Raw genomic sequence first — 18,038 nt, forward strand, 5'->3', positions numbered from 1 at the left:
CAAGAGCAGAGTCACAAAACCCAGCACTACTACCCAAAGCCCCCTGCATGCAGGAGTTAATGTGCAGGCTCCAGAAGCTGCAGATCCAGCACCAGAGCAGTGTGAATGAGAAGGAGAAGCTGCTGGAAGTGCAGTATCACCTGCAGGACAAGCTGAGATGCCATGAGACAGAGCTGCAGCATCTCCGAGGTGTGGTGGACTGCTTGCGAGAGAAAAATGAAAAGGTAAAAGGAGGACTAGGCCAGGAGCACACAGCCAGGCAGGATCTTCTGTGAGGGTGAGCACACAGTGGGCCTGGTAGAAGTTTTGTGGAGGAATTGTTAGTGAGGTGGACCAGAGACGTGTAGAGAGAGCTGCTTGAGAGATCCACAGCTTCCTTTTATTTTAAAGCAGCAGATCAGTCTACAGAAAGGAATTCCATTGCTTCTTTCCTGAGGCAGTCTCTCAAGGTCAGGGTGTCAAGCCTGTTAGAGATAGGTCTGTTTGGTTCTTCCTGCCTAGATGAAGTCGGGCTTGGGAGGGTTAGTGAGGACAGATCCAGAGTGAGGCAGTAGGTGTACATGGGATGATGGCTCCGCCTCCCCTACCCAGAATACAGGGATGCAAACCGAGCTTCAGGAGATGAAGGGACTGTATCAGTCCAGCAAGGAGGAGCTGGAGCGGCAGAAGCACATGTATGACCAGCTGGAGCAGGACCTCATGCTCTGCCAGCAGGAGCTGACAGAGCTCAAGAGCAGCCATTCTGTTTGTGACGACAAGGGCGAGTGTCCCAACAAGGTAATTGTAGTTGAGAGTGCTGAATGCTTCTGGCACCAGCTTGGGAGAAAAGAGGTACAAAGGCAAGAGACGAGATCACCCAGCTAAAGGCAGAAGACAAAGGCACACCCATGTCTACTGTCCTTAAAACAGTTTGTCTTGAACTTGACTTGAGTAAGAGCCATAGCTTAGTAGATCAATGCATTTGTTCTCAGTATGAACATCTGTTCCATGTATATAAGCATTTCTACATTGGTATTGTAACTGTATTGATGTCCTGTCATTTGTAGGGAGGGACATACACATAGGCCCACATATGCTTAACTAAACTAAAAAGAATAGGGCCAGATTCTGAAGCAAGATGCCAGTGATCTTCTTAGGGGTGTGGTCTGCACCCAGAATGCTGGTCGAGTATTAGAAGAATTGGTACTCTTTTAGGATGATGCTGTCGGTCTTGGAGTAAATTCTCAAATCTTGAGTTTTGCTTTCTTCAAATTAAACCAAATGCTTTTTTTTTTTTTTGGGTGGGGAGAAGGGTTAAGACAATCTTCACTGTGTAGACCAGGTTACCCTTGAACTGGTGGCTAGCCTCTTGCTTCCACCTCAATTGCTCAGATTACAGGTGTCACCACACCTGGCCAGGTACAGAACAATATTTTTGTCTTTAAGAAATAAATTCTGGGGCTGGAGAGATGGCTCAGAGGTTAAGAGCACTGGCTGCTCTTCCAGAGGTCCTGAGTTCAATTCCCAGCAACCACATGGTGGCTCCCAACCATCTGTAATGAGATCTGGTGCCCTCTTCTGACCTGCGGTCATACATGCTGTATACACAATAAATAAATAAATCTTAAAAAAAAAAAAAAAAAAAAAAAAAAAAAAAAGAAATAAATTCTGGCCAGGTGGTGCACGCCTTTAATCCCAGGACTCAGGAGGCAGAGGCAAGCAGATCTCCATGAGTTGGAGGCCAGCTTGGTCTATAGAGTGAGTTCCAGGACAGCTAGGCCACATAGTGAAACCCTGTCTTGAAAAACACACACACACACAAAAAGAGGAAAGAAATTCCAACAGTGATACAGAAGGGTTTATTCACTTTTTCTGTGGTGTGTAAAATGTCAGCCATTGCCATTTCCCCTGTTGAGCACTATCAGCCCTGATTACTAATAGGACCTGGAAAGACGTGGAGCCTCTTGGAAAAAAGACACAAGAGCCTTAGGAGACGCTGCGGCTGGTCACATTCTTCTGGGATCCTCAGGCTCCTGCCTCTCCCAGCACCAGACTGTGTCCCTGGGGAAAGGCTCAATGAGACAGAGGAGTGGGAAGGTCACAGTCCAGTTGCCTTCCATGCCCAGGGCTTGCCTTTGCCTGCTTTTTTCACTCCCACTGGATTGAGAGACCTGCTGGATCTGTGATTTACTCAATACCTCTTAAGTGGTATAGCTTATAAGAAGTGAGAGATGCTGGGCAGTGGTGGCGCACGCCTTTAATCCCAGCACTGGGGAGGCAGAGCCAGGCGGATCTCTGTGAATTCAAGGCCAGCCTGGTCTACAGAGCGAGATCCAGGACGGGCACCCAAACTACACAGAGAAACCCTGTCTCGAAAAACCAAATAAATAAACAAATAAAATATCTGGTTTTGAGAATCATAGGATAATGTAGTCTTAACCAAAATTCAGCAATAGCTCATATTTTTCTGAAGGCTTTACAGTATGATTAAGACTGGGAATGCAGCTCACTGACTGACTGCCTTAGCATTCATTAGGCCCCAAGTTCAATCCCCAGTATGGGTGGGGATAAAAATGAGGAAAATAAAACTAGGAAAAATTAGATCAAAATTAAGATGAGGAAAATAAATCAAGTCTAAAAACAATGACAGAGTGGCTTGAGCTGGAATTCCCTCCAGTGTGGGGAGGTGGGGATAGTGTGTCACAGGAAAGGGCCGGAGAACAGGGAAGGGCATTGAGATCACGGTTTCTCAGGTCACCTCTGAGGGAACTGGCGGATGAAACTCAGAGCATAGACATTGAGAGTACAGGGCAGATTGCTCAAAACTACCCGGCGGGGTCCCCACTTTGTATAGCGGTCTGGTCTGCACAGGGCGATCAGTCCAAAATGTACCTACGTAGTAACCACGCCCTGCACCCCTCCCACCCATAGTGTGATGCGCTGCTGTCCAGACTGACAGAATTGCAGGACAAGTTCAAAGCCTGCCAGCAGGAGATCGGGCACCTGCAGAGGGAGCAGTGTGAAATCCTGGAGGACCAGAGGAGACTGCAGGAGGAGCAGGGTCAGCTGCAGGAAGAGCTGCACAGGCTCACATTCCCACAGCCCAAGTGTGGCCTCTTGCAGAAGGTACTCATTGCCAGGGCGAGACCAGTGACAGGGAAGGCTGCTTCGTGGGAAAAGGAAAGGGAGAGTGAGCATTTTCCTTCCCTGGCCAAGCCCTTCCTCCTTTCTCGCCATTCCACCCACAGAGCTGATTTGGGTGTTTCTTCATAAGGGCTTTAAACCTTAAAATATATTTTATATTCTGAAATCTGTGCAGCACTGTATATTTAGATGTTTGGTCCATCTGGAGCAAGCACACCTGAAAATCACTTTGTAAACTGGAAAGTCTATCCGCACATAGGAATCTTTTTTATTCACTTAGCGCAGCTCCGTAGAAAGAAGGGCTGTGTGAATCAATAAAGAGATGGAGGCTGACAGGGATGGGCCTAGGAGGGGGACTTTCCCGTTACTCATCACGTTCCTTCCTCTGCCCTACTCAGAGTCAGGAGCTGCTTTCAAAGTTGCAAGACCTGTGTGAAATGCAGCTGCTCTATCAAAGCATGCAGGATGAACAGAGAAAACTGATAAAGAATCAAGAGAGTGTGTTAAAGGAACAGTTAGAGGCACACAATGAACTTCGAGGTTTCAAAGAGTCTAATTTCCAGGAAGTGTTGGTGAGCCCTCATGATGCCAAAGGGCCTAAACCCTCCAACTGTGAGAATAAGGTAACAACAGCAGGAGGAAGGGAGATGGGTCTCACCAGTACAGCAGTGCGCCAGGGAGAGGGGGCTCCGGGGAAGAGGAGTCAGGGAGGCCTGTGTGGACAGGAAGCAGTGCCAGGCTCCTCCATGGGTGCCAGTAAGCTGCTGCTGTACGTAGATGCCCTGAGGATCTCTCCAGAGGCACACGCTCTGGTTTGGTGTTTGGAATTATAGGATGTTTTAACTTTAAGAGCTGAAGTGTAATCAGCATCTAGAACAGAGCCCAAGTGGTCCAAAAGTCTGTCTGAGCACTGCATTCAGTCCTGTCAACATGGCATTTTCAAGATGTGTGGTGGGATCAATCAGTGTTTATTTTGGTTCCTTTGCACTGGCCCTAAATGTATCATCTTTTTTGTAAGAGCTGGAAAGTCTACTCCGTTTTCTGAGTTCTTAACCCTTTGAGGCTCCATGAACAGATCTGGGCCCAGGTCTCTCCAAGGAAAGCAGTTGCAACAGACAGGTTTGTGGTATTGACCACGCTGTCCAGGGCTCAGGGACTTAGCAGGTAATCAGTGTTTCTCATGCACTGCCTTGCCAGGTGGTCGTGCCTATGAGGTAAGATAGGCGGAAATTTCTACACAAGTCTGTTCAGAGTTGGAGAGTAAATTTGGTCTGAAGTAGACGGTTTCAGTTCAGGCTACATGAACAAGGAGAGCCAGGAAGTAGCAGAAGTCCACACTATGGGGCTTGATCGTTCCAGGGCTGTCAGATATCCAGACTAAAAAGCGTAACATAGAGACTGGGAAATCAGGTATAAACTATTTCCTTAATCAATTATATCTAATGCTGAATGAATATTCACTGGGCCTGGGAAACATACCTCAAAGCCAGATACATAATCCATGCAGATGGTACAGGGACTAATGGGTAGTGAGACTTTGATTCCAAGCCTGTATCTTCCAAGAAAGGAATTCATATTCACACATTTCCAGCTGGGCTGATTTTACCATGAAGGGTAGGGGAGAGGACTGAGCCTAAAGATCAGGATAGTGGGTACACTTGATTTGAAATGATGGTGTAGTAGGGAGCCAGGGTGTTCTTGAGATCCACTTACACTGCTTCAAGGAGGAAGATGTGCCAGAGTACAGAAACCAACAGAAACAGGAGCCGTAAGTGAGGGGGGCCAGCTCCCTCTTATTCCCCCAGGGTACTCTTGAGCAGGGGGAGACGAGGAATTTGTAGATAGAAGGATAGAGGAGAGAGAGACAGACAGAAACACAGGATAGCCTCAGGAGGGCCTGAGCTGGTCCAAACTCACCAGCCCCCTCTGTCTCTACTAAGGGACTTTTAAAAGGAATGCCAAGGGGTGGAGCAAAAGACCTCCCCCAGCACAGCAAGTGCAGACCATCCCAAACACCTGGTGACCTTGCGTGTGGTCAAGCCATCCTCTAGTGCAGCTCTGCTGGGTAAAGCAAGCTCAGATCTCACTAGGAAACCTTTGTGGGCTCCCACACCTAAGACCACTGAGTATCTGCCCTGGGGAGATTTTCCCAAAGGAGCAGAAAACTGACATATACCAGTCACTTGTAGGTTAAGTCAAAGACAAAGGCCTTGTGAGACTGAGGTGTGTGCGTACACTTCTCTCACATCCACCCTGGGAGAGGGGCAGCTAAAAGGACTGAAATGTCTCAGAGTAATGGTGCTGTCTCCTGCTCCTCCTGGCTCCCCCCTAGTCCAAGGTGCTTATGGACCAGCTGCAGGCTCTGCAGGTGCTGTATGACACCAGTCAGAAGCAGCAGGAGCTGCTGCAGCAGGAGCATGGGCGGCTCCTGGAGGAGCGGAAGAGGTTGCAGGCTGAGCTGCAGCTCTGCATGGAAGAGATACAGCTGCTCCAAACACAGTCCCCCACCATAAAAATGAGTCTCGAGTCCTACAGGAAGAACTCAGGCAGCATGCCCCCCAGCAGTGGAAGCTTCCACAGGAGTTATGACAGCACCATCGAGGACAACGAATGTTTCCAAAAGAGTTATGTAAGCTCCAGGGCCAGCAATGAAAGCTTCCTCAAGAGCTATGACAGCAACACCAGTTCCAGTGAGGCCTTTCAGAAGAGTTACGGCTCCAGCACCACGAGTCTTACCTATAAGAAGAGTTTTGCCAGTGCTGGTAGCTCTGAAACCTTTCACAAGAGTTACGTTAGCAGTGGCGGTGATGAGGACCCAGCTGAGCCTGAAGACATAGAGGTAACCATGGCCAGATGATTGGTCAGAGGGACAGATGGGTTTCCATCTTTGAGAGAAACATCACCAGGGGAAGGGCATAAGAAGTGAGGTAGGAGTAGGCTCAGAGCTGGCCTGGAAGACTTCCTCAAGTATGTAAGGTTTCTGCTCATGGTTGCCCTGCTTCCCCTCACTCCTGACAGAGGTGGCCTGATTTAGACAAAGATCCCAGGGTTCAGGACTTTGAACATAGTCAGGATGTTCTTTCTGGAAAGTAATACAGTCTCTCCTAGGCAGCTCTAGGGGAGGGCCTAACAAAGTGTAGGGCAAAGATCAAATGCTTTTTGGGGTGCCATCATCGCTCCCCCAATCCCTGCAGCACTTTGAGGAAACAGTGGCCAAGGTGCTGACCAAGTTGCAGGCAGTGAAGGCCCTGTACCAGGTGAGCCAGGAGGACCACTGCCAGCTGCAGGAGCAGATGAGCAAGCTGCTGGTGAAGCAGAAAGAGCTGAAGGATGAGCTGGAGAACTGTGAGAAGGAGCTGAAGGAGTGCATGGAGAGCCTTGAGAAGCCCGCAGCTCCCCAGAACGACAAGAGCGAGGTAACTGAGCCAGTGGCAGGCTTCCCTCTCAGAAGTCCCTAGAACCACTGGAGAGACTGAGGCGGGGAGGGCCGTGCAGGGAAACCAACTCCAGGAGGCCAGGCAGTCACTGCAGCTGATGGACATGGTCAGGTGAAGGATGTCTTTCCAGTGCTCACTGTACTGGGACATACAGGTCCACCAGTCTCCTTTCCTCCCTTTGCTGCTTCTGTTCTTTGACTTTGTGCCCCGGAGCACTTGTGGAAGTGTAAATGGAGCTGGTTTTTTTTTTTTTTACTTGCCAATATTCTTTTATTATTTTGAATTCATTGTCTTTTTTTTTTTTCAACTAGATTATATACACTTCAGGGACAGGACTCTGACCAGCCATGGTTCACTGTCCAGTGGGAGGGTCACTGCATGTGTGCCTGGGAGAGAGGGAACAGACCCAGAGAGTGATGGCCACAGAGCCTAGTCTTAATGGTGCTTACTGGACAGACCATAGGCTGCCATCAGCCCAGGAAGACAACCTGAGACTAAGGGGACAGGCTTATAACTGTGTGTTACCAGGAGGGAGGTGCAGGGTCCCAGCATACTGCCAGGTGTATGCAGCAATTCCCTAAGTGACTGTCTATCAGAGGAATGGACTGGGTGAGGCAGGAGGTCCTGGGAAAAGAATTAGATAATAATAAATGCCCGAGGTTCAGAAGTGGTGGCAGTTCTGTAGTTCTGTAGTTATTCCTCAGAGAGGTCGTGATCAAAGACGTAATAATAATATTTAGATTTAATACTAATTTTTTATCATGCTAGATACAGACCTTCAGGTAACCTCAACTTAGGGGAAAGCTCTCTGTGAAACTGCTTAGGTTTCGTTGTCTACTTGAATTTCTTACTGTCCACGTCCTTGGGAGCTTTAGCAGGGCGAGTTGTGAGGCAGTGGTTCCTGAGGGCCTGGCCTGACTGGGTGGGACTGCTGTGGATAACTGGACTCCCACCACCAACAGATCAAAGAACTGCAGACTAAGCTGCGGGAGTTGCAGCTGCAATACCAGGCTAGCATGGATGAGCAGGGGCGGCTCCTGGCGGTGCAGGAGCAGCTGGAGGGGCAGCTGCAGTGCTGCCAGGAAGAACTCCGCCAGCTCAAGGAGAACAGGCCCTCCATTAGCTCAGAACCCAGGGGGAAGAATGGTAATAAGAACATGAACAAGAATGCCAATGGAGTTCAAAGTAAGAAGGTGAACAGGGCGTGCTCAGAGAACTCCGAGAGCAGCTCTGAGAAAGGAAAGGTGAGTTGCATCCTTAGTGGCCAGGGAGGCAGGTGGATGGAGGAGGCCCTGGGGAGAAACGTCATTTCCACTAACAATTCCCGCCAAGGACGGTACTTTGAGGAAGGAGTTCTGTCTTCATAAGAGTTTGCCCAGTTCCCTGGGTGCTCTGGGGAGACTGACCAGTAACCGCTTTCACTAGCCCAAACCCATCTCAGGGATTCCTGTTGTTCCTAGTTCCATGATCAATAGATAGAGAGAAAGAAATTTGTTCAAGAGGATTGGGTGTGATAAAAAAAAAAAAAAAAAATCACCAGGAAGGGTAGAAAGCAACAGTTGAGGAGCAGACCCCAAGACTCTTGAATCATGGTTAACTGCTTAAAATGGTTTCATGGCCAAGTAAGAAGTGTTGGCTCACCATACTAAATGTGACTGCCCTCCACATCGCTCTTGGAAAGATTAGCCTGTAGTCCCAAAACACAGTCCTGCTCAGTGGGACTCTGATGTGGTCCAAGCAGAGCTTTCTGGAGGGAGAGTAGCCCTGTCTTGAGGGTTAGCTTCTTTCCAGGTAACCACAGCCCCGCCCTGCTCTGCCTCCACCCCACAGAGTCTGGAGGTGGTGCTGTACTATAAGGCCAGCCAGAGGAAATTAGAGGAGCTAGAGAAAGAGGAAAAGGAGCTGGAAGAGGCGAAAAGGAAGGAAAAACAAGACAAGAAGGATTTGTGTGAACCAGCTTCTAAGCCAGCTGAGCCTAGGGACGTGCCCAAGCCCACAGAAGATGAGGGTGGGGACTACGAGGAGTACCAAGAAGAGGAGCATAAGGAAGACAATGGAGATGAGGAGTCTTCTGAGACTGCTGAGGAAGGCACCCCTCTTACGCTTTCTGAGAGCAGAAAGGTAACCACAGCCGAGGCTGGATCGAGTGGGAATGAGCCTGGGGCCCAGGGGCCCTGGTTTTCAGGAGTGGCTCTGCCAGGAGTACACTTTGACAAGAGTAGAGGCCAGCAAGTATGTGCTGGGCGTGGGAATGGGGAAGGGGTTGGTGAAGGTAGTCTTCCTGAGGAAAATGGCAGGCTTAGCCTAATTGGCTGTGGAGCCATGGCACAATGACTCCCTTTTCTTGGAACCGAGGTGGAGGTCATGTGTCCTTTCATGTACACTGCCGTCACCTCCCTACATCAACAGTGTCCCCTCATCCCTCTCCCTGACACAGAGGACCTTGATGGTGTAAGCCCTTAATTCCTGCTAGCCTCAGCAAGTCACTTCATCCTCTTTTTCCCATGATGCCCTGTGAGAGTTAACCCTTGTTAGTGCTGTGGCATGTAGGCTTGTATTACCCGCCAGGGTTCGCATGTCATAGGATGTGAGAGTTGGGCCTCAGGGAGGAAGTGAACTGGTGACACTGGAAGTTTCTGTCTGCACAGCAGGGACGCTAGCCAGTCTGCCATTAGCCACTGCTCTAACCCTTTAGTCCTTGGATCTCTGAGAGATTGGAGGGGAGAAATCTTGGGGTATATGCAGATGACAAAGGTAAGTTAGCTGCTTACAGAAGTATTTTCATCTTTTAACAACTGATACATTTCCATTGGTATGTATCAGCTGAATTCCTACTCTGAGGCTAGTTAGCTAGCTAAGTCCCAAGTTTTCAGTGCAGAAAACTGTCTCTTGTGAGGGGTTATCCCACTCACTTTATAGATACCTGGAATTTTCTAGCAGTTCATGCCTGGTTCATGATCCAGTATACAGTTCCCTATTAACCATGAGGTGGAGGACTTGTTACTTAGGATGTAAACAGGAGTGACTATAGCCCTTCCTCAGGCCAGTATTTCTTGGGAACTTACCATATTCTACCACAGACTGGTTCAGAGCTTATAGACTTCTTGACCTCAGGAACCACTTTTCTAAATCTAAGCTTGACTTTTGTACTTCACATACATTGTTGAAATACACATGTAGATACCCTTTTGCCCCAGTGGATCCTGAATCTTTTGCAGACAGCTCAACTGGCGTTCATGTTATTGCGTACAAATTCAGTTTCTCTGTGTAACTTGTTGCAGTCAAAGAACTAACTTTCTCCATTGTTAGGTTGAAAAGTAGTATGTTTTGTCTCACAAAGCAAAAGCATTAGATTCCCGGGGGATCATAGGAACAAGAGCTCTGCATACCACTAAAACCAGTGCAAAGTAAAGCTAGTAGGGTGGCCTCGCTGAAGACAGCTTTTCCTGGAGTGAGCCAGGAAAGAGTATCTACCCAATTCCTGCAAGGAAGTCCACTGTCTTCTCCGAAGTTTCACTTCTCCAGTGTCTGACTGAAGAAAGATCTAGGTGCAGGTAACTTCTGCTTGACAAGATGTGAGCTGCACATGCTGGAGAGAAGACTGGTCCAGATACCTAATTTGGACCTGTCTGCTGCTTAACTCCGTTTGCGACTGTTGCAGGCTGCCATTCGGAGGAACTCCTCTGCTCGTCTCGAGGCTCTGGGAGCAGAGAAGACATGCTATTGCTCCAGCTTATGTGGTTTTTAACCTTTGACTCTTTTCTCTTTTCCCTTTGTTTTCTCATCTTCATTATCTGTTGGGTTTGTGTGTTTGTGTCTTTTCATACAACCCCGCGTCCCCCGGTCTCTCCTGTGCTTCTCATTTGACGTGTTGCAGCCATCCCCTGCCCCAGATCCCCCCATATTCTCCTTGCCTCTTGTAGGCCTGGTGGTCATATCAGCTCTGCTCTGGTGCTGGTGGGCTGAGACAGCGTCCTAACCCAGGTACTGGTATAGCTTCCTCTTCCCTCGGCTTCTTACTTCTCCCGTGACATAATAGGCAATGCTCAGGTCTGAGTTGTAGCCCTGGCTTTTACCAGCCTTCTTGAGCATGTAATGAGGTACATAATGCACAGGTAGCTGGAATGCTTACCGGAGGTACAGTTTGAGTTTCTGTCCTTGGTACATCTCTGTTGCTACTGACAAAGCTCCTAAGCTACTTCTGATGAGCTGATGTTTGCCTGCAAGGCAGGCCTGAGCTTTGTCTTTGTTTAAACCCCAGAGACAAGCTTTTGCCATTGTTTCAATCCAGAAGGAATTGTTCCCTGTGTTGAAGGGTGACAGAGGAGGTCCAAAGAGCTGTGATCCTCTGATCCTCTCAGGAACATTTGGGTGAGGGCACCCTCAGTTGGCCCTTCCACCTTGAGGGAAGTAAAACTGAATCCCTGCGATATTATATATTCCCACCTTGAAAGGTCTCTAGTTTGGAACTTCTGGTTACCAGAAAAATGACAACAAAATCCCACGAAATTACATACAGTTGTGTTCATTCCTTTGGGGGACCAGATTCCACTATAATTGGCTTCTCAAGCCAGGCTTCTGGAGAGGATGTGATATTGGTGAAAAGTTCCTAATGACTCGAGATGTAAATGTTCTCAGGAAATCAAGACTGATGTGTTCTGGGCACCTCTCCATTGGCCTAGCTCATGTAATCCGGTCTGTTGACAGAATTGCCAGTTTAGGATGAAGATTGTTTTATGGGCTAAGGTAGGAGCCTGTGGCTCCACCTGCCTCCTGGAACCTGTAAGTTCAATTTTGACTTCCTTCTCAGACTCTGCTACTTCTCTCTCCTCGCTTCTCCTGCCTCTCTAAAAAAAGTGCAGTTGGCTTAATGCAAAGTTTCAGAGTGACAGCTTTGGTTGGTGACACCCCTCACCATTTCCATGTATATATTACATGTATTTGGTGAGCTGGTGTGTGGAGGTCAGAGGACAACTTTCAGGGGTCTGTTTCTTTCCTTCTTCCCTGTCTGTCCCAGTGATGGAACTCAGGTCATCAGCTTAGCAACAAGGGACTTGCCCTGCTGAGCCGCCTTTCTTACCTCCCCTCGTGGCTGGCTTCCTCTTCTCCCTCCTCGATCTTCTCACAATCCCCTGCCCTTCAGTCCTTCTCTGTCTCTCTCTTAGGCCGTTCAGTTACTTCCCACAACAGTCTGTAGCATCTCCCATGAGGGACCTCTGCTTACACCTGTTCTCCCTGCAGACTTCCAGAAGTCTCTGGAGTCCCTACGGAATGAGACACAAGGGATTCAGCCACAGCCTTTTGCCAGGCTCCACCATGCCCCGTCAGAGAGCAGGGAAGGGACTGTGGTTAAGAGTTCTCTCTGGAGCCTTTTCTGCCCCGAGCTCTGGCCAAGTCCTCAGTGTACAGCTTCTGCCCAGATCTTGAGGCACCATAGTGTAGAAGGTAGTGACAAGTGACAAGAGCTTGACCAAGTCTGTGTCCCCTGTTAGCTTTGTCCCAGGGAACAACATACATGGTTTAGACTTCAGTTTCTTCCAAGGTAAATGAAGGCTGATTCCACCCTGCTTTTCTTACAGTTCCTGTGAGGAGCAGATGAGTTAACATAAAGCCTGTCAGAAAGAAGGCTCAGGGGCAAGAGTGCTTGCCTCAGTTTCTTCCCTGGGATCCACAAGGTGGAAACAGAGAGCCTGCTCCCACAAGTTGTCCTCTGACCTCCACACGCGCACACACCCCAATAAATAATACTTTTTAAAATTAGAAAAGTAGATTGAATTCAATTTTTAAAATCATATGAGTAACAAAAAAGCATGCACTTAAACAGCATGTGCTGTGTGCCAGGCACTTCTCTAGTCACAGTGCGTATATGGACTAATTTCATCCCTACAGCAATCCCCTGAGGAAGCCTTGCTGTTTCATTTTACACGTGATAAAACTAAAGTGTAGACAGTGAACACAACCAGGAGTTGTGGGTGTGACTGTAAGGAGTTGTTATTAACAGTTCTAAAGTTAGACTCTTGGCAGGCAGGCTGTGATGACGTGTGCCTGTAATCCTATCACTTCAGTTAGAGAAGCAGGAAGATGGGACTTTGAGACCAGCCTGGGCTACAAGTAAGGACCCTGTCTCAGAAAAAAACAACCAATCCTCTGTCAGTTTCTTAGCGCTTTCAGTGACCCCACTTCCTCCCCCGACATTTTGTTTTGTGATTTTTTTTTTTTCCAGCAGGGTCTCTTGTAGCCCAAACTGGCCTCAAATTATATGTAGAGGAGGATGACCTTGAACTCCCAGTCCTCCTGCTGCCACCTCTGGGTTACTGGGATTGTATGTGTGTGCCACCACACTGAGGTTTGGGGGTGCTGGGGATAAAGTCCGGGGCTTTATACATACTAGAGAAGTATTCTACCAACTGAACTCCATCCCCAGCCTTATTGACCACCTCTTCTCATTGTGAGCACTGCCCGCTGGTTGGCCCCCAGGCACAACAGATACACAACACAACACACTAGACTGTTACCCTGTTCTGCTTGCGCAGCCTCCACCCTCGGTGGCTCTCCTGGTAACTAATATTAATTCATTCGTGTCTTGTTTCTAAAACTCTTTTGTATACTGTACACACTAAGTATCCTCTCCCATTCTGTACTAACACTTGATTGTTTGGGCCAAATTTTCCATTCTTCTCTGTTAGCTGCAGTTCACTCCTGTGACCCTTGAATTTTTGTGGGGTTTTGTTTGTTTGGTTGTTTACCTTGACCCTGTGTTTTTACAATATTCCTCTCTCCTGCTAGCTTCATTCACATCCTCAGGGGTGACAAGGCCGCTGCCTTTGTGTCCAGCCAGATTGCATGGAAGGACCCAGCCTGTAGAGGCTTGTCTTGCCAAGGTCTCTTTATTCAGCAATTTGGCCACTTAAGGAATGACCATACAGCAGACTATACTGTTATCCTACTTGTCTGTCTGCCTGTGTCTGCGACGGCTTCAAGGACATCTTGTCAGACACCTTGCTGAAGTCCAAATATGATTTCCTTAATCTGTCAGTCTGGTGATACATCCAGAAGCCTGTGGCTGCTAGAAGGCCCAGAAGCTCTTTGGGACACTCAAATAAGTCAACCGAGTATTGTCTGTGTGCACATGGGTGTCAGGCCACCCACCTGAGCTATTAACAGTAGCTGCATCTACAAAAAAAAAGGGGGGGCTATCCATCTCGCAGCATCCATCAGCTGTCAATAGCTCCTCAGCTAGCAGTGGTATCTGGAGGTTTTCTGGGGTTTGGGACAGGATCTCATGAAGCCCAGACTGACCTCCCACTGGTCATGTAGCTAAGCGCTGGGATTATGTGTGCTACCCCAGCTGGAGTCAACGTTTTTTCTAGATTGTCCCTTTGTCTTGAAAGGGCCTGACATGTAGACCAGGCAACAGCATTCATATATCCTCCTGGTTCTGCTTCAAGTTTCTTTAATGGATTATTCTGTACATCCACTTCAAGATTAAGTTTTTTTCATTTTACATATTCTGTTCTTAGTAACTATTCCTACAAATTTGGGAGATTATCTTTGCTCTTTGAAATTAACTTAAATTTTTCCTTTAGATCAGTTATTCTCTAAGCAAATACGTTGTTAGCTTTAATGGGCTATACTCCATTTTTTTTCTTCAAGCCACCTTTCTTTTCCATTCTGCCATAACTTATGATTCAAAATCCAAATTCTGTCCTTTAAACCATACAGTAAAAAGAATAGCAAGGATAGGAACATTCTCTCTCATTTCTCTTATTTTCATGTCCAAGAGAATTCATGTTTCCTGAATATTTTCTTATGGTATCATTTGCTACCCTTGAATCATCAGGGTTGACCAGCAGTTGGAGTGTTTAGAAGCCTTAGCACACTCTAAGTGCGTGCTACAGGTCAGTCCATGACCTGGTGACTGAATGTGGGGAGCTGGGGTGAGGAGTGTGTGTCTTGCTTCCCAGGACCGGCAGCAGGTTCCCCTGAACTTTCTAGAAATAACGCCATCTGACATAAAGTCCCTGGCTACCAATGCACTCCTTACTTCTTCATTTTCCAGTGCATTTGGTCACTTCTGGTCTCTTCCTCTCATGCCCCAGCCCCTCCGCCTCTTACCTCAGATCTCACTTCTACAGAAAGCTCATGAGATGTGCCTGCCTCCTCCAAAGGCCCGGGTTACCCCACTTCTTTACACACACACACACACACACACACACACACACACGGACAAATCAAGACCCCACTTCTTTACACACACACACACACACACACACACACACACACACACACACACGGACAAATCAAGCACAGATTCAGGAATAACCTAAGTGATACATACAGTATCCGGCCACAGACTGGTGGTGCCAGAATGAAAAGATGATAGTCTCCATGATTACCCAGGAGGTGAGAGAGGCTGAGCTATAATGTCCCTGAGGCGTGCCCTCCAGCTTCCTAGAGGGGTTCAGAAGGCTTGGAACTCACGGTTTTCTCTGGTCCCCACAGAACATGTTTGGGATGTGGAAGCCTGTGGTATTCTTGGCGATTGCAGCCGTGGCTCTGTATGTGTTACCCAACATGCGACCGCAAGATACAGAATACTGCTACATGAAGTGATGGCATACCTGGCCAGCCCAGAGGGCGGATGGATCCCAGAGGCTACCACCCTCCCCTTTGGGCAGAACACACTGTGCAGAGCCCCCAACCCACTCATGTGTCCCATCTCCTTTGCCTCAGCCACTCAGACTGGAAAAGCTTATGGGAGTTGCTGGCTCCTAACCACCTGCCTTGTGTAAGAACCTGGGTTCCTTGTAATTAAATGTCAACCTAATTACATGAGACATTGTGTGGCTTCTTCTTCATTAAATGTTTCACATAACACTGAACAGAGCAATCACCCAGCCTCCGAGTATCCCACCTAAGAGTCTGCCTTTTAAATACGACTTTTCAGAAATGAGGTTGGCTCTCTTGGCTGCCAGCCGAATCACAGAGACTGCACTGTACCTGTTTAACCCTATCTCAGGGAACTCTTAGCAACACAGAACTGGAGTGAACTGGGTACCATGTGTGGGGCAGGGGGCAATGGGCAAAAGACCTCTCAGCTTCTGTGCTCTAAGAAGATCTTCATGGGAGCTTTTGTGCCTTAGCCCTCTGACTCCAGGGACTCGCCTTTGGAGACATTTTAATTAATTAGTCATGAGCCTGGCAGCAAATAAGACACTTGACGCTTGGACTGAAGAGAATTTCATGAAGCAGTTATGTATGGAAGACTGGAGAACCAAGAAGAAATTGTCAAGTACCCGGGTCCTAACAGCAGTGAAAAGTTGTTACCACCCTAGGCTGGAGGAGGAGGAAGGGACTTAAACTTCAGGTCACAATCCATTATTGAAGGAAGTCAGGGCATGGGCCCAAATCCGACCCGGTGGAAGGACGCTGTTTGTGCAGCCCAGGCCCAACTGCCATGCACTGTGGCACCCAAAGTGGGCTGGACCCTCCCACATCAATCATCAGTCAAGACAGTCCCTCACAGATACGGTCATGGGCCATCCTGATCCTAGCAATCCTCCTCAGTTGAGACTCCCTCAGATGACTTTAGGCTACGTCAACTTGACAGCTGAAGCTAAGCAGGATACTGAGCAAGCCTGAGGACCTAAGTTCAGTTCTCTGAACCCACAGTGGAATGAAAACCGATTCTCCAAATGTGCACCATGGTGTGCATACCTTTACTCACCTGACACGCAAACCATACTTTTTAGAAGCTGGAGCCCTGAGAAGGGATCCTGACAGGAAGGAGTGCTGTACCAGATCTATGATGATGAGGGAAGGTTAGTACCCTTTCCTCCCATCTTCCTGTATCCCAGTGGCATTTCATTAGCTGAAACTATCAGTGAAGCAGAGAGCAGATATACCAAGGTGATGTAATCTTTCAAGGTCAGTCTCCTGGAGCTTAATGCTGGACAGGATTGAAAATGTATCTTAAAGGAGATAGCAGCTTGGCTGGGACAATTTATGCAGGCTTCTATGTACTTCCCTGCCTTTATGATTGGTTGTTCTCAAGAGTATTGTTCCACATGCAAGACCCCCAACTTAAACCACAGTGAACAGGATGGCTTTTATGACCTTGAGACCCCTTCTGCCTCTGTTGTATGACAGATTTTTCCTAAGGAGTTGCAACAACATGCATCTACTCACTAGGGCACTCATGACAGACTTAAATACAGATATCACGGAAGTCCAATTTGGTGAACCAATGAGTTTTATTGGGGTTACTTACAGGAGAATGGGTGAGGGGTCACTTACAGGAGCACAAATGACTCAAAGATGGCCGCATCACCAGAGCTCACCCCAGCATGGCTGACGGCTCACAAAAGCTGGGAACCTGGAGCCCACTGCACAGCCTGCAGGCACTTGGAGAGGGTCGGAGAGTGTCCTCTCCAAGTTCTCCAGCTGGTCTAAGCCTCTTCCGGGTAGCTTGGCTGGTCTCAGAGTCTTTGCAGCCCAGCTCATCTGAATCTTCACGGAAGCTCCACGCTTTGAGAGTTTTTTGCAGCTTGGCTCTACTCTGTGAGAGCCACATAGCAGTAACAGTAGATGGCAGTTCCGATGACACGGAGGACCACCAATACCATTTGAAATTAGAAGAGAAGGTTCTGGTAGGCAGTCCATCTGCCAAGAAGCCTGGACCAAAAGCCTGGATCATGACAGAATATGGTCTGTCTTTCCCCACAAACAACAATTGTTCCCTTTAGGATGCCTGACCTTCTCCCCGTTTTTCAGAGCCTTGCCCTAGGGCTGGAGACAGGGCTCAGCAATTACGAGTGCTTTCTGCTCTTTCAGAAGACCAGAGCTCAGTTCCCAGCACCCACATCGGCCAACTTACAACTACCTGTAACTCCAACTCTAGGGGACCCAACTCCCTCTTTTGGCTTCCGCAGGCACTTACACCACACACACACACACACACACACACACACACACACACACACACACGCCCCTTCTGCCTCTTCATTTGGCTTGGACTTGGTGCCTTCAGGTCTTATTGACCCTGTGTTCCCAGAGCACATGAAACAGGTCTCTTTTAAATGTGAAACGTTCGCTTGACTTAGCTTTAAAAGACAGAAGCTGATTTGAAATCTAGAGAAAGTGTGTCTTCAAAACCACAAGCAGGCAGGCACCAAAATCTGGGTCCAGTTAGAATGAAGAGCCCCTGCCTCTGCCCTCTGCATAGCTTTCTACCCACTGCCTGCAGGCCAGGCTCCCCATGCAGGCAGTCCCCTGCTGAGTGACACCTGCAGCTTCCGTCAAGGACAGCTGCTGCTGAGGCCCGGTGCGTGTCTCTACAGAGCACAGTACTGCTGGTGCTGGCAGGGTAAGGATTAGGGTGCAGGGGAAAGGTGAAAGGAACAGCATGGAGATCTGGACTATGGACACACAGCTGTGAGGAAGGACTCTACTCCCCAGAGGAATTTAGTGTCCTAGCAG

General features: G+C 48.3%; 1 protein-coding gene across 5 annotated transcripts in view; it reads left to right on the plus strand.

Moving 5' to 3' along the window:
• Ccdc136 (coiled-coil domain containing 136) overlaps positions 1–15,395 on the plus strand; it is a 31,592-nt gene extending 16,197 nt beyond the window's left edge. For 2 of the 5 annotated variants that reach the window (XM_059257477.1, XM_059257478.1), the window contains 9 exons: positions 54–224; positions 592–777; positions 2,911–3,105; positions 3,522–3,746; positions 5,456–5,962; positions 6,318–6,539; positions 7,523–7,804; positions 8,391–8,681; positions 15,063–15,395. In XM_059257477.1, the coding sequence (XP_059113460.1) occupies positions 54–224; positions 592–777; positions 2,911–3,105; positions 3,522–3,746; positions 5,456–5,962; positions 6,318–6,539; positions 7,523–7,804; positions 8,391–8,681; positions 15,063–15,173 (2,190 nt within the window). In that variant the 3' untranslated portion in view covers positions 15,174–15,395. Of the gene's footprint in view, positions 1–53; positions 225–591; positions 778–2,910; positions 3,106–3,521; positions 3,747–5,455; positions 5,963–6,317; positions 6,540–7,522; positions 7,805–8,390; positions 8,682–10,437; positions 10,555–15,062 lie in introns of those variants that run through there. The other 3 variants (XM_059257480.1, XM_059257479.1, XM_059257481.1) reach the window with 3 other exon arrangements.
• Positions 15,396–18,038: the final 2,643 nt, after the last annotated feature.

This window comes from Peromyscus eremicus, chromosome 3 (genome assembly GCF_949786415.1).
Source record: "Peromyscus eremicus chromosome 3, PerEre_H2_v1, whole genome shotgun sequence".
NCBI classification, from domain to species: Eukaryota; Metazoa; Chordata; class Mammalia; order Rodentia; family Cricetidae; genus Peromyscus; species Peromyscus eremicus.